Genomic DNA, 15,679 nt, shown 5'->3' on the forward strand with positions numbered 1-15,679 from the left:
TTTATGGGTGTATTTAGCTTGGTTCCAACTCAACCTTGGGCTCTAGCATGAGCAGATGGAGCACAGATGACTGAGAGTTCTGCACTTATTCAACTAAAGACAGACCTGAAATAAACTGTGTTAATAGCTAAGATGAGGGATGCCTTTTTAAACATTTCATCTTTATTCTTTGGGTATGGTAAGTTGCCTGCTTCTAATTGAGTACTGATGGCGTTGGTAAAGGTTATGAGGTTATGAGGTTACATCAACATGGCCTTTGTTCAGAAAGTGCAGGTAGAGATGAATGCTGGGATTTATGACTACATCCCGTCTCTTCACCTATCTGTAATGATGTTGATCTGTGCGCCTCTTGACTTGTGATCTGGGGAGAATGGAATGTTCTGGATTCATTTGAAGACATTCTTATCACCTGTAGAAATCTATAGCCTTTATTATTCGCTACAGTTTAATTGATATGGTAGCTTTTACATGTAATGTACTGGATGATGTGGCAGTCAAGCTGGTTTATCGCTTCTACGAAACTCTATTCTCCATCTCACCTCTATTCATTTCTATAAAATAGGTTGTATTTTCTCAAGGGTTTGTTTTTCGTCTTGTCACAAAACGCTTCTGAAAACAAAGCTCGGCATTATTTGTCCGTCTGCCAAATTTGCTGTCCTGTGTCTTGTCGTATGAGAGTGGTCTTGACCCATGAAGCTTTCTACTTTCCTAAATTGTGTTCATGCACTTAAAAGATGAGATTCAGCACTTCTTGCATGTCAAAAATGCATTTACACAAGTTACCGGCTATATGAAAATTTTATGGATAAGGTGTGGCAAATGCGTTACATGCAAAGCAACTGATAAATGATGAAAATGAATTTTTTTTTTTACATAGATATGATAAATCATATGATCTGTGTTGGGTTTTGGAGGTGTAGTTAACCTACCCTGTAGGGAGCAGCAGAATAAAGGGTCCCTGCTGAAGCTCTTGGGGTCCCTACTAGCCCCTACCCAATGTGTGAAACCCTCCTCCTCTCTCAGATAACCTTGCCCATTCAAGCCCAACCAATGCCACCTGCCAGTCAAAAGATAAACTGGCCGAGTGTGTCCCGAGATCTGGATTGAGAAGATGTGGGGACTGGACAAAGAGGTTTCGGTGGGAAGGGGCAGGTTTTGATGCCGAGGGGTGGGGAGGGGAGGGATTTCTCTCCCTTATCATGTTCAAATGCAGTCTAAAAATTCACTTCTTAGCTTATTCTCAAAATCATCTCGCTCTTTCTCTTTGACACAATGATCCCTTTAGTTCCTACGCTAAAAATTCTAGGCGTTATAGATGAGTTAACTTTCCAGCACAAATCTCTTCTGCCACTCAATGCTGTTTTCTCATGCTAAGAATGATTCAATTAATCAGACCATATCTTGATAGCTCAGCCCTTGTAATTAATAACTTATACTGGAATGCCCTATATCATGGTCTTCAGCATCTCCCTCTCATCCAAAACACTGCAATAAAACTCATTACAGGCATAAAGAAATTTTTATCATGTCACTCTGCCACTAAATCTGCTAATTGGCTTTCAATAAAACACAGATTAACCTATAAGATCCTTTCATTAGTATTCAAGACCTGTCTGTTTCACTCCTCATCGTATCTCGATCAACTGGTAACTCTGTACCAACCATCACAAACCCTTCGTTCATCACAGCAGAGTCTACTCAACTGTACCCAACTCTAGTCATATAGAGGCAACACTCCTGCCCTCCCACCCCTGGGTAACTCTTTAAATCTTTGGAGCATGAGCAACTCGCGCCAGTGTTGGCTTTCTCTCTGACGTCACTTCCTGGGCCTGCGACCCAGAAGTGGCTTCAGAGGGGAGCCAAGCCGCGGGTCAGAGAAGTTGCTCGTGCTGGCGAAGATAGATATAAAGAGGTATAGTTGTGGGGGGGTGGGAAGTGAGGGTGTGAGCATGGCATGGGGAATGGGGGTGGTGAGGTGCCGGTGTCCCCACCAAGATATTTGATAAATTTGTAACCCAAGCTTCCTCATGCTTTTAAGTACAACATATATATTGTTTACATTCTAGAAATTGATGTATCTTTTTGAACTGTATATTCGCTGGATGTTCAGCCTTATCTGCTATGAACCGCCTAGAACCATTTGTGGTCTGGCGGTATATAAGAATAAATTATTATTATTATTATTAAATAAATTCAACTACTTTATGCCTTTCTAAGAAACCACCTGGCAAAGACAGTTTCGTATTTAATGTAGGCTTCTCCTGTTGGAATCCCTATAATGGGAAGGAGAAGAACGTTATGGCCCCAATACTTTGGAACTCAGACAAGGACCTCAGACAAGACTCCTCCCTAATGATACTTAAATCTAAACTAAAAACGTTTTTATTCCGAGAGGCTTTCCATACTTGATAACTTACTCATGTCCCAGGAACAAAAAAATATGCCCTCACCAATTGTAATTATCCTTTCCCCCCCTCCCCTACTGTAATTATATTGTCACTTTCCCTCCCTTCCCCTCTTAGATTCCTTTTAGTCCTCTTTGTCTGGGAACGCCCCTTAAAACTTTAATCTTTTTACTGTATTTATTGTAAACCGTCTAGATACTAGTGATAAGACTGTATGTCAAGAAACTATTAAACTTGGAAACTATTTTTTAATCTTGAAGTATCATATAAGAAGTATAAGATATTTACGGGATACATTATAGATGCCACTGAATCATGAGCTACGGGGGAGGGGAATAACATCTTTGTGTTAACTGTGGCTGGTTCACCATTGTTCACTTAATATATTTATTAAACCAAACATTCAAAGCAATATTTCAAAAACTATTGACAGATCGACAGGGACATCTTCATTAAAATAGCGACGAAATGCAAACTGACTGTAGAGCTAAAAGCAGCCGTTGGCTGTAACCTGCGCCGAGAAGCCCCAGGGCGTCTTCCTGTATAATAAACAGACCGGCAGCCACCTCAGTTCTTTCGGAAAAGCATGCGAGTAAAAGCCTGCTTGCATGTCTCGACGTATCTAACATCCTAAACCGCAGTAATTTGTCCTGTGAGAATCGAAACGTCCTTCCTGGAGTAAAAAGTCTCTGCTTTTTGTCCCCCCCCCCCTCAAATAACTTAGTGATTCATCTAGCAGAGTGCTGAAAGTCACTATGGAAAGCTTAAAGGAGATCCTCTGAGGGATTGGAACTGAAGTAAAGCGTCTGGCGCTGATGAAACCTGATCTGATTATCTCAGCTTCCTCAAATCCACACAGCTGTGCATTGAAGACTGTATAACAAGCTCTTCTGGAGCCCAAGAGATAATATGTCCAGGACTAGCTCAAGGGACCGTGGCACCCTGAGTTTTGCTTTGGTGTCCCCCCCCCCAAAAAAAAAAAACCCCTCTCTCTCTTATTTATTTATTCAGTTTTCTATACCGTTCTCCCAGGGGAGCTAAGAACGGTTTACATGAATTTATTCATCTACTCAAGCATTTTTCCCTGTCGGTCCCGGCGGCCTCACAATCTATCCAAGTTTTATTAAAATTTGTTATCCCACTTATCAAATTTCTAAGCGGTTTTACAATAAAATTTATTTTTAAAAACCAGTATATGTATTTACATGGACACTATGGACTGACAAGAATTACAGGAGGGGGGCATGGGGAAATACAATGGAGGGATTGCCCAAGGCCACAAGGAGCAGCGTGCTGAGGCTGTAGCTTTAACCACTGCACCACTCTCCTTCCCCCCTTCCTCCTGCAATCTGGTATCTTTCCCTCTCTCTAGTCTTCCCCCTTTTTCTGGACCAGGTGAGGCACTAGCTTAGGACACTGATGATCAAGGGTGCCAAAATCCCTGTGCAGCATCTATCCTGCTGGAAGCTTGAAGGTAGACCAGACTGGGATTTTGACGCTCTGGACCAGGGCCTCACTTGATCCATAGGTTAAGCGAGCCCTGAATGTATCACTGTGGCGGGTTCTTGTTACATTACATTAGTGATTTCTATTCCGCCATTACCTTGCGGTTCAAGGCGGATTACAAAAGGAGTTATCTGTGAAGCACTGGGACGCTATACTTACCACTCCGCTTTCTGACATTGATTGGGAGCTTTTCTGGTCATCAACAAATCGCCCGCTTTTATCTTCTAGAGTATCACAATCAATGTACTTTCTTATGTGGCAGGCAATATGGACCCCACTTCGCATGTGGAAAGCTAACTTAAAGCAAGACTCTGTTTGCTGGAACTGTTTGAAAGAGGAAGGAACTCTTGATCATATGTTATTTCATTGTACTCTAGTCCGTTCTTTTTGGACCTACGTCTGGAACACCATACAATCTATTACTAATTGCTCAGAAGAAATCTCTATGGACATTGTAATCCTTCGCTCTCAACACACATGTTTCACACAATCAAATTGTCCACCTAAACTCATTGATACCATGTTGGTGACTGCTCTCATGCACATTCTAAAAAATTGGAAATCACCTTCGCTACTAGATTATACCTTTTGGTGGAACTCTCTGAGTATGTATCATAGATTTGAATCCTATGCATATGAGAAGAGAGTTACATTCCGAACCTGCATGAACTTGAAATACAACAAATCTCCATGGTCATTCTTAGATTCCTATGTACGCTCATCTTCTTAGACACTCCTGTTATCCTTTTCTTCTCCTCTCTTCTATCTTTCATTTTTCTTTCCTTTTTCCTTTACTGCTCTCTCTCATCTTTATCTTATATATCCCTTACATACATTTTTAATAATTGGAGCCTTTGCTCCTATACAGTTAAACATAGATTTATATATTTTATATACAGAAAGCTTTACTTTGTTTCTATGTACTTTAAATGATTCTTGTATCCTTTAAAATACTTAATAAAAATGTTTAATTATTTTTGCATCATCAAAAAAAAAAAAAAAAAAAAAGGAGTTATCTGTACATTTCCAGAGGAATTGAAGAGTAGAGCAGGTTGCTGCAGAGAATTGGGACGAGTCTTGCGGGTGTTAGTTTGTCTTCAAGGATTTCTTGAATAGCATGGTTTTTATTTCTTTTCTGAACGATTTGTAGTCTGGGATCGTTATCAGTAAAATGGAGAGTTGGCAGCCTAGTTTTGCTGCTTGTATGGCTAGAAGGCCATCGTACAGTTTTTTTTTCGTTTGACGTCTGATTGGGGGATGCGTGAACGGTTTGTGCGTTCTCCTATGTCCGGTTGAGGTAGTTTGGATTAGGCGGTTGTTTATGGTTTTAAATAGTAAGCAATAGAATTTGAATAGTACTCTTGCTTGTATTGGGAGCCAGTGTGAGTCAAATTATGCTGCCGTGATGTGGTTGTGTTTCCTCAGTGAATAGCTAAGTCTTAGCGCTGTGTTTTGAACTGTTTGTAGTTGTTTTATCATGGTTGCGGGGCAGGGGAGATAGAGTATGTTGCAGTAGTCTAGAAGACTTAGGACTAGGGATTGGACCAAGAGCTGGAATTGTGTTCTGTCGAAGAATTTTCGAACTTGCCTTAAGTTTCTCATGACCGTGAATGATTTTTGTATTGTTTTGTTGATTTGTGGTTGCATGATATAGCATCTGTCTATAGTCATTCCTAGAAGTTTTAGAGTGGGTTGTATAGGGTATGTGATTGAGTTTATTACTAGATTAGTTATGGTTGGGGTTTTATTATTTTCGAGGAGAATGAATTTTGTCTTGTCTGGGTTCAGTTTCAGTTTGTGATTTTTCATCCATGTTGCTACTGCTTCAAATGTCCTTTGTAGTGTGTGTGTCATGGAGGACGTTGGTTGGTCAAAAGGAAGGAGAATGGTGATGTCTGCATAGCTATAGGAGGTTAAGCCTAATTTGTCCAGGCAGGTGCCGAGGGATGCAATATAGAGATTGAAGAGAGTTGGGGATAGTGGAGATCCTTGGGATATGCCGCAGGGGTTGGACCATGGTTCTGATTTTTCTTTGTTCAACTTTACTCTGTAAGTTCTGGATTGTAGGAATCCTTGAAACCATGTGTGTACCTTATCTGTTATTCCTATTGTATCTAGTATTTGTAGTAGGATGTTGTGGTTCACCAGGTCAAATGCTACAGTGAGATCCAGTTGAATAATCAGCATTTTTCTACCTGTGCTGAGGTGTTGTCTAGCTGTGTCTATGAGGGAACCCAGTAGTGTCTCTGTGCTGTAGTTGGTTCTGAAACCAGACTGTGTAGGGTGGAGTATGTTGTGGTCTTCTAGGTAGTTGGTGAGGAGTTTGGCTACTAGGCTTTCCATTAGTGATGCGGCAGAGGGAATGCCCCTGTGGGAGAAGGCCACGAAGCAGCCTGTTTAGTGTACTGCCGATGCTGCTTTGTAGGTCTCGCGGTCGGAGGGGTTTGAACAGGAGGAAGAGATGGAAAGATGGGAGGGTCAGCGGGGGAAGCGTTGCTGCTGGTGAATCCAAGGACATTTGGGTTAGGCTTCCGGGAACTAGGGCTTACTTTTGGGGTAGGGCTTATATTAAGACCTACCCCAAAAATCATGCTAGGGCTTATTTTGGGGTAGGTCTTATTTTCAGGGAAACATGTAACTTTCACCTTCTTATAACAGTGTAACCTTCCACTACAATGTAACTACTTTCTCATGATGCGGGAGGGGCCTCTTATCTTGTAAATTGCCCAGAACCTATAATGGATATGTGTGATTAAGAAATCCTGATTAGGTTAGAAATGATGACATACGAGGTCTGACAATTAAGTTGGCGAACTTGCCTCCCTGCGCTTAATGTAGACTTCCATAATCTTAGTATATATCAGTGTCTCACAGCTGCATTTGTTTCGATGTGTGGTGGTATCTTGCTGAATGGCATTCATTATTGTGTGTTTTTGTGTTCCGTCACGAGACTGTCGGAGCTTGAATTAGAGCCGTGAACAAACCTTAAATTTCTTGTTAAACTTGGCAAGAGTGGAAGTGAAGTCGGGAACATGTTAGTCTTAAGTTTATGGGGATAATGCCATGAAGAAAACGGCAGTGTACAAATGGATGAAACGTTATTCTGAAGGGAGAGAAAGCGTCACTGATGAAGAGAGGTCAGGGCAGCCAGTAATGAGTAGAACCGATGAAAATGTTGCCAAAATTAATTGAATTGTGCATCAAAATTGTCAGCTGACTGTGAGAAGCGTAGCAGACCGAGTAAACATCGAAAGAGAAACAGGAAAATCCAACCTTTTTTTTGTTTTTTAGGAAACTCCCTTAGCAAACACTTTGTGCCCTAGGCCTTGTTTTGAAGCAAAAATGTAATCCCAACTTTATCTTCGCTAAACGCCATTTCTTTAGCACTCTCCAGACCAGTAGAGGTTAACTTTACGAATGGGTATATATCTAATCATGACCAGCAGGTGGAGACTGAAAACAAAACTTTGGGACAGTATATCCTAGCCCCTCCTCTCTATTTCCCTCAGTCTTCTTTCAGTCTCCAGCAGGTGTTGAGTGATCTGTACCCATCTCCCTTGGTAGGGCTGTTGGAATTTGTTTAAGGTGTTTTTTGTCCCTGTTTTTAGCCGGACGGAGCTTGGACGGACTCTGTTTGGGGGTTCGTCCGACCTCGGGGGTGTCAAACCCGGCGGGTCACGAGCGGGGTCCCTCCCCCCACTTCCTCCACCTCCCCACATTTTTTTAGAGGAGCCTCAGCAATAAGCCTTGCCCCCTAAATCAAGCAAGACTATTGCTTTGAGAGCCTGTGGAGTCTGTTCTGTAAAAAAAAAAAAAAAAAATCCTGAGGTAGTGCTGGTCTGGAGGGTTGTATCCCTTTAAGAAAACTGTATTTTACTGTATTTTTTCAACTAACCGGCACTTTTTTACAGCTAGGTCGCGTATGGAGCAATGAGCACTTCTAAAGGGAAAAAGTGCTCATTGTGCTCCAGACGCGAGGCACTCGCGGCCGGCCTGTGCAAGCGGTGTTCAGGCCGGGGCGGTGGAGGAGCTCCGTCGGCAGCGGCTGCAGGCGCCCAGAGCTCCCCGCCGATGGTGCCTCGCGAGTCGGCAGGGAACGGTGGCGAAGCCCGGTCTTCTCCGTCCGCCCACGGAGGGAATCCCCAGACCGCCGACGGTCGGGTTGTAGAGGATTCCCTCTCAGCTGATTTTTTGACAGCTGATGCCGGCTTGCCTGCTTTAGCGGCTGAGACTATTCAGGTTTCTCAGCCGCTTCAGGCTATGGAGGGAGCTTTTTTGGCGGGAAAACCGCCATCTTCTCTGTCTGGCCCCTCCATTTTGTCTTCCACCTCAGGTGACCTTCCCCCTGTTTTGACTATGCAGGGGCAAGGTTCTGCTGGGTCCCCTGCTGTGGCAGGGAGTCCCTTGGGACCCTCGGGGGGGTTTTCTCCTGATTTTTTCTTTTCTTTATGCAGAGCCTATTTTCAGGCGGCTGGGGGTCCCGGTTGCGCCCAGGGGGTCTCGGGGGGTGGTTTTTCCTCCGCGCTTCCTGCGGCTTTGCCTCTTTCGTCTGGCGTGACGTCCCCTCCGCCGCCTACCTTGTCCAAGCGTCCGCGGGTGTCGTGGGACGAGAATTTGTGGTCGGAGGATCGGGTCGGTTTGGAGGAGGACCTGGACCCTTCTGAGGAATTCCAGGACTCTCTGGAGGGGACGGAAGCTGGCGGCGGGTTGTCGGATTTCCCGTTCTCCAGTGACGAGGCGTCTGTGGTGCGTCTTTTTCAGAAAGATGAGCTGCCTGACCTTATTCAGCAGGTTTCTTCGGTCTTGCGTTTTGAGGACGCGCCGCCGGAGACTCCGCGTGTGGGGGACCCCCTGTTGCGGGGGATCCGTTCCGTTTCCCGCTCTTTTCCTATGCATCAGGATATTCGGGATATTATTCTGGAGCAGTGGAAAACGCCGGAGACGCCGTTTCGGCTGGCGCGCAGCATGGCTCGCCTGTATCCCATTCCTGAAGGGGATCGGGCTACGTTAGCTTCGCCGGTCGTGGATGCGGTGGTCTCGGCGATTTCCAAGCGGCATACCGTGCCTGTTGAGGGCGGTTCTGCCTTGCGAGACCCTGAGGAGCGCAAATTGGAGGGCCTCCTTAAGCAAAATTTTCAGGTCTCGGCCCTTGGGGTCCAGGCGGCTATTTGTGGGGGACTGGTCGCTCGCGCCGTGTTTCGGTGGGCGGAGCGGGTCTTGGATCGAGAGTCTGACGACTGGTCTCTGGTGGATCAGGAGGTTGCGAAGATTGAGATGGCGGCCTCATTCCTCTCAGATGCTCTCTATGACTTGGTGCGGAGCTCGGCTAAGTCTATGGCTTTTGGCGTGGCCGCAAGGCGTGTGTTGTGGCTGCGCGCTTGGGCGGCGGATGCTGCGTCCAAAGCTAAGCTTACTAAATTTCCCTTTCGGGGGTCGTTTTTGTTTGGAGAGGACTTGGATAAGTTGATTCAGACTCTGTCGGACTCGAAAGTTCCCCGTCTGCCGGAGGACCGTGCCCGCCCGGCGTCTCGGGGGGGTGCGGCCCGGGGGCGTTTGCGGGATTTTCGCAAGTATCGCCCGGGGCGTGGGGCTGCTTCTTTCCAGTCTCCGGGTTTTTCCCGGGGTCGGTTCTTCCAGCGCACGCAGCCCTTTCGGGGGGCCCGTCGGGGGGCAGGGAATCCCTCCGCCGGTTCCCCCGCTTCCCGTCCTGCACAATGACGCCTTGCCGGCGCCCCCTTTGGTTCCGGTGGGGGCCCGGCTGCGAGATTTTTTCCCCAAATGGGCCGAGATCACGTCCGATCAGTGGGTCCTGGAGGTGGTGCGGGACGGTTATGCCCTGGAGTTCGCCCGCTCTCTGCCGGATTTTTTCCTCGCTTCTCCATGTCAGACTCCGGTGAAGACGCAGGCTTTTCGCCAGACCCTTCAGCGCTTGATAGATCTCAGGGCAGTTGTTCCGGTGCCCCCTCCAGAGTGGGGCACGGGCAGGTACTCCATTTACTTTGTGGTGCCCAAGAAGGAGGGGACTTTTCGGCCCATCCTCGATTTGAAAGGGGTCAACAGGGCTCTCAAGATTCCCTCTTTCCGTATGGAAACTCTGCGGTCGGTCATTCTGGCGGTTCAGCCGGGGGAGTTTCTCACTTCTCTCGATCTGACGGAGGCCTACTTGCATGTTCCCATTCGGGCCTCTCATCAGCGTTTCCTGCGCTTTGCGATCTTGGGTCGGCACTTTCAGTTCTGTGCGCTTCCCTTTGGGCTGGCCACGGCTCCGCGGACGTTCACCAAGGTGATGGTGGTCGTCGCGGCAGCCTTGCGGTCGGAGGGCATCCTGGTACACCCCTACCTGGACGACTGGTTAATTCGGGCAAAGTCGTTGCAGGAAAGTTCCCGGGTTACTGCTCGGGTGGTGGAGTTTCTCCGGTCGCTGGGCTGGGTGGTCAACCTTGCCAAGAGTCGGTTGGTCCCGGCTCAGCGTCTGGAGTACCTAGGGGTGCTGTTCGACACCTCCTTGGGGAAGGTCTTCCTCCCAGAGGGCCGGGTGAGCAAATTGCAATCTCAGATTCGCCTGCTTTTGGCGTCCCGGTGTCCTCGGGCGCGAGATTTCCTCCAGGTCTTGGGGTCGATGGCGGCGTCCCTGGACGTGGTGAGGTGGGCGCGGGCCCACATGCGTCCTCTCCAGTATGCTCTGCTCCGGAGGTGGTCTCCCCAGAGGCACGGGATGGATGTTCCGGTTCCCCTACGAGGCTTGGCGCGCTGCAGTCTGCGTTGGTGGCTCCAGACCCCTCACCTAGTTCAGGGGGTGGGTCTGGATCTCCCGCAGTGGACGGTGCTCCTGACGGATGCGAGTCTCCTGGGTTGGGGGGCTCAGTGTTTGGGTCACTCAGCTCAGGGCACCTGGTCCGCGGAGGAGGCCGCCTGGTCGATCAACGTGTTGGAGACCAGAGCGGTCCGTCTGGCGCTGTTGGCTTTCCACTCCCTGTTGCGGGGCAAGTCAGTCAGAGTGCTGTCGGACAATGCCACGGCGGTGGCTTATGTCAATCGTCAGGGGGGCACCAAGAGCACTCGGGTGGCGCAGGAGGCGGCTCTGCTCATGGTTTGGGCGGAATCCCATCTGCTGGACCTCTCGGCCTCTCATATAGCCGGAGTAGACAACGTTCAGGCAGACTTCCTCAGTCGTCACTTCCTAGATCCAGGAGAGTGGTGTCTCGGCGCCGAGGCGTTTCAGTTGATAGTGCAGGCTTGGGGGCAGCCCCTGATGGACCTGATGGCCACGGGTGGCAACGCCAAGGTGCCCCGCTTCTTCAGTCGTCGCAGGGACGGTCTGGCCGAGGGTCTGGATGCTCTGGTCCAGCCGTGGCCAACGGAGGGGCTGTTGTATGTGTTCCCTCCTTGGCCGCTGGTGGGCAGAGTGCTTCTTCGCATTGTTTACCATCCGGGTTTGGTGGTGCTGGTGGCGCCGGATTGGCCTCGCCGTCCGTGGTATGCGGATCTGGTGAGGCACCTGGTAGCGGATCCTCTTCCTCTGCCTCTCTCGGACGACCTTCTGAGGCAGGGTCCCATTCCCATGTTCGACCCGTCTCCCTTCTGTCTTACGGCATGGCTCTTGAAAGGGGTCGCCTTAGCAAGAAGGGATATTCAGACAAGGTGATTTCTACACTGTTGGGGTCCCGGAGGCTTTCTACCTCTCGGGCTTATGTGCGGGTTTGGCGTCTCTTTGAGGAATGGTGTCGGGCGCGGGGAGTGACCTCTTTTCGCGCTTCTCTGCCTTCCATTCTGGAGTTTTTGCAGGATGGCCTGGATAGAGGCCTGGCTTGGTCTTCTCTCCGGGTTCAGCTTGCGGCCCTGTCGGCTTTTCGAGGGTTGGTGTCAGGTCAGCGTTTATCGGCGCTTCCTGAGGTGATTCGGTTTTTGCGGGCGGCCAAGTTGCTTAGGCCTCCCCTTCGGCCCTCGGTTCCCTCTTGGGATCTTAATCTGGTTCTCTCTGTTTTGGTGCGTCCGCCTTTCGAGCCCTTGGACGACTGTTCTTTGAAGGACCTTACTTTGAAGGCGGTCTTTTTGGTGGCCATTACTTCTGCTAGGCGTGTTTCTGAGCTGCAGGCTTTCTCTTGTAGGACTCCCTTCTTGGAGTTTTCTAAGGAACGGGTCGTCTTGCGGCCTGTTCCTTCCTTTCTGCCTAAGGTTGTTTCTCCTTTTCATGTCAATCAATCGGTGGTTCTCCCGGTCTTGGGTAGTCGGGAGGGCTCTTCTGAGCAACGGCAGCTGCGCAAGTTGGATGTCGGTCGGGTCCTTCGCTCTTATGTGCAGCGGACCCAGGAATTCCGGAAGTCCGATCATCTCTTTGTCCTCCTGGCGGGTTCTCGTCGGGGAGCTGGCGCTTCTAAGGCTACTATTGCGCGCTGGATCAAGGAGACGATTGCTTCCGCTTATCTTCTGAAACAGCAGCCGGTTCCGGAGTTTCTCAAGGCTCATTCCACACGGGGTCAGGCGGCTTCTTGGGCTGAGTCGTCGCTCGTGCCCCCTGTGGATATTTGTAAGGCTGCGGTTTGGTCCTCCTTGCATTCCTTTGTCCGTCATTATCGGGTTGATGTGCAGGCGCGTCGGGACGCGGTGTTCGGTGAGCGTGTACTGGTATCGGCCCTTCGGGGGTCCCGCCCGTGAGAGGGACTGCTTTGGTACGTCCCATTCGTAAAGTTAACCTCTACTGGTCTGGAGAGTGCTAAAGAAGGAGAAATTAGGTTCTTACCTGCTAATTTACTTTCTTTTAGCTTCTCCAGACCAGTAGAGGTCCCCACCCTGTCTGTTGTTGTTGTTGTTGGGGCTGTTGCGCGGGCAGTTTTTGGTTTTTGCTGCGGGTTCTAGTATTTTTCTAGGGCCGGGGAGAATTGAAGAACAGCGGCTGTGGCTCGGCTGGCTTAGCTGGCGAGCTGTGGGGACATTCTTCCTTCGGGAATTTCTCTTCTGCATTTTCCAACAGCATTTTGGGTTTGTTACTTGTTACTCCTTTCGGAGTATTGTTTTTTCTCTCTGTTGTTTTCCAGTTCTTGGTTCTGCTTGGCTATTCGGCAGACTGAGGGAAATAGAGAGGAGGGGCTAGGATATACTGTCCCAAAGTTTTGTTTTCAGTCTCCACCTGCTGGTCATGATTAGATATATACCCATTCGTAAAGTTAACCTCTACTGGTCTGGAGAAGCTAAAAGAAAGTAAATTAGCAGGTAAGAACCTAATTTCTCCTTTGCTGAAACAGATCTTGGTCAGTTCCTGAATGGTGTCGCTTTTGAAAACAAGAATCGTCTGGGTTGCAATAATATCCATCAATAATAGTAATCATTTTTTAATAATAGTACATTTGTTTGGTTTTTTTTTAGAAAAACTTTGGGGGTCCTGGGTTGTTGGGTTTTTTTTTTTTTCTGGACACTGTGCATATGCGAAACATAAAAGCATGCCATTGATAAGTCTCATGGAGAAGGCAGGAGTGGTTGTGGAGGGAAGGAGGGGGTGAGAAGTAGGCAGAGATGGAAAGGTGATCAGAGGGTGACAAAGCTGTATAATGTTAGGGTTTATAATGTCGTAGGAAATCCAGATCTTTGTTTAGTCAAAATATTTCATGATTTTAACATTGAAGGTCTTATCAGTCACCATTTCTACTATTCTTGCATTAGAAGGACCCGATTTCCCATCCTTACCTTCTAGTGGAGCAAGGCCTGCCTCTGGTTTTTAAAACCACACGAGTCCAGGCTTAGCCCAGCTCAAGAAAATGTTTTTCTAAGTAGAGGTATTTTAATGTATATCTTGAAGTTCATTTTTATTTACTGTATTTATCCTTTTGGATGAAGTGGATATTTTTGTAATGGGAGGGGGAGGGGACGGACACACGAGGGCTCTGGCTGAAGTTGCTGTTCTATGGTGATCGCTGTGGCTGCAGTAACGCCTCTTGTTTTACAGGTCGCCAGACTCTGGGGCTTGCAGAAGAATCGTCCAGCCATGAACTATGACAAGCTGAGCCGATCTCTTCGCTACTATTATGAGAAGGGCATTATGCAAAAGGTGGGCCAGGTCACATTCCCCAAACTGAGGAGCACTTTTCCCAACCATTCAGTCCGCTTTTGCTTAGTTTTGAGCTCTGTAATTAATTTTGTTCATTAAGGCAAAATTGATTTCCCTTGGGTTATTCCTGTGCCAAAACTCACTCGGTCCATGAATTTTGGCACAGGAATAAGCTATAGTAAATGCATCTTGCTTTGACGAAATTAATTACATAGGTCAAAACTGACAAAAAATAAATGGACTGAGAGGAGGATTCTCAAAACTTACCATGACAACCTCCCATCACCCCCTGGAAGGAGGGATGCCCCCACTCCCCAAAACCCCTAACAATCTGCCCATCCCCCAGTACCTTTTGGATGAAGGCAAGACAGAGGGATGCCTACTCTGGACGGCAGGCCTGCCTCTTCCCAGTGCATCCTGGGCCTAAGGCTCTGATTGGCCTAGGCACCTAAGGCCCCTGCAGGCTTGGGGAGACCTGTGGATGGGAGGAGCTGTGCTTAGCATAGTTCCTCCCGATCTTTACCAGCGATTCTCCGCACAAATATTGTGCATATAATTTGCATGCTCTTATGCTGAGAATCGCCCATAAAATAAACATTGCTCCCATTACAGCCACTACGTCAACTCGCTGGATCTTGCCAGCGAGTTTTGAGAATCCTCCCTGGGTGAGTTTTGGAAAAGTGCGTCTCAGTTGGATGATCGATCATATCCCCCTATTTCTATAAACGTGCATGCAAAGTTGTTTGTGTTACTTATGCACATATCTTAATTGTTCATTTGTTTGTTAAACGAAACAAAACTGTATACCCCACTCGATTCGCAGAAAACAAACAGAAAAATATAATGAAAATATGTAACACTCCATCTTACAGCAGTTGTTCAAATGCTTTCTGAAAGAGTAATTTCTTTATCTGCTTATGAAAAATACAATAGTTCACTAGTATTCATACAGCAATACAATACCCTACAGTACAATTCAGTTCTTATATCCCGTATAATAGCTTAGCAGCTCAACATGGGTAACAATTCATATAGCCGGGTGGACACACTCCAGGAATAAATAACATATATGAAATACACGCATTTTAACAGATCTTTTCTAAAAAGATCTGATTTTACCAACTTTCTAAAGGTTGGATAATCCATTATTTGTCTCGCTGAAAAAGACAGATCATTCGTAGGCCGCTGCCACTCAAAAAGAGCTCTGCTATAGAAAGATCTTTGACGCATCTCTTGGAGCAGGCGACTGCAGTAACACACCCGTCCCAGAACACACTTACCAGACCAGATTGAGAGAGGACAGAGACTGAACAAAATAGAAAGGAACCTCCCCTGCCTAATCTCTCAAAATCAAAAAGATCATTTTTAACTGCACAACTTGGCAAGCAATAATACTTAAAAGCAAGGGCGTAATATGATGAATATGAGATGGTTTACCAAGCAGCCGAGCTGCTAAATTCTGGACAGATTGACGGGCTCTGAGAGCCATCAGTAACCGATAATTGGCTATAATTTGAATTAAATGGCACTTAACTGCCTTTAGTGTAATACATATTACATGCATAAAATCCATAGTATACAACTGGAAGGGGGCATGAATGGATCGGGGGCATGCCTCACACTTAAGAACATAAGAATTGCTGCTGCTGGGTCAAACCAGTAATCCATCCTGCCCAGCAGTCGGCTCACGCGGCGACCCCTAGGTCAAGGACCAGTGCCCCAACCG

At 47.4% G+C, this 15,679-nt stretch overlaps 1 protein-coding gene across 3 annotated transcripts in view; it reads left to right on the forward strand.

Annotated features, from left to right (window-relative positions):
- The window catches only part of ETV4 (ETS variant transcription factor 4), a 117,958-nt gene that overhangs the window by 96,234 nt on the left and 6,045 nt on the right, over positions 1-15,679 (forward strand). For all 3 annotated transcript variants that reach the window (XM_033917293.1, XM_033917292.1, XM_033917294.1), the window contains one exon: positions 13,852-13,953. In XM_033917293.1, coding sequence (XP_033773184.1) covers positions 13,852-13,953 — 102 coding nt within the window. The remainder of the gene's footprint in view (positions 1-13,851; positions 13,954-15,679) is intronic.

Source organism: Geotrypetes seraphini, chromosome 13, assembly GCF_902459505.1.
Source record: "Geotrypetes seraphini chromosome 13, aGeoSer1.1, whole genome shotgun sequence".
NCBI classification, from domain to species: Eukaryota; Metazoa; Chordata; class Amphibia; order Gymnophiona; family Dermophiidae; genus Geotrypetes; species Geotrypetes seraphini.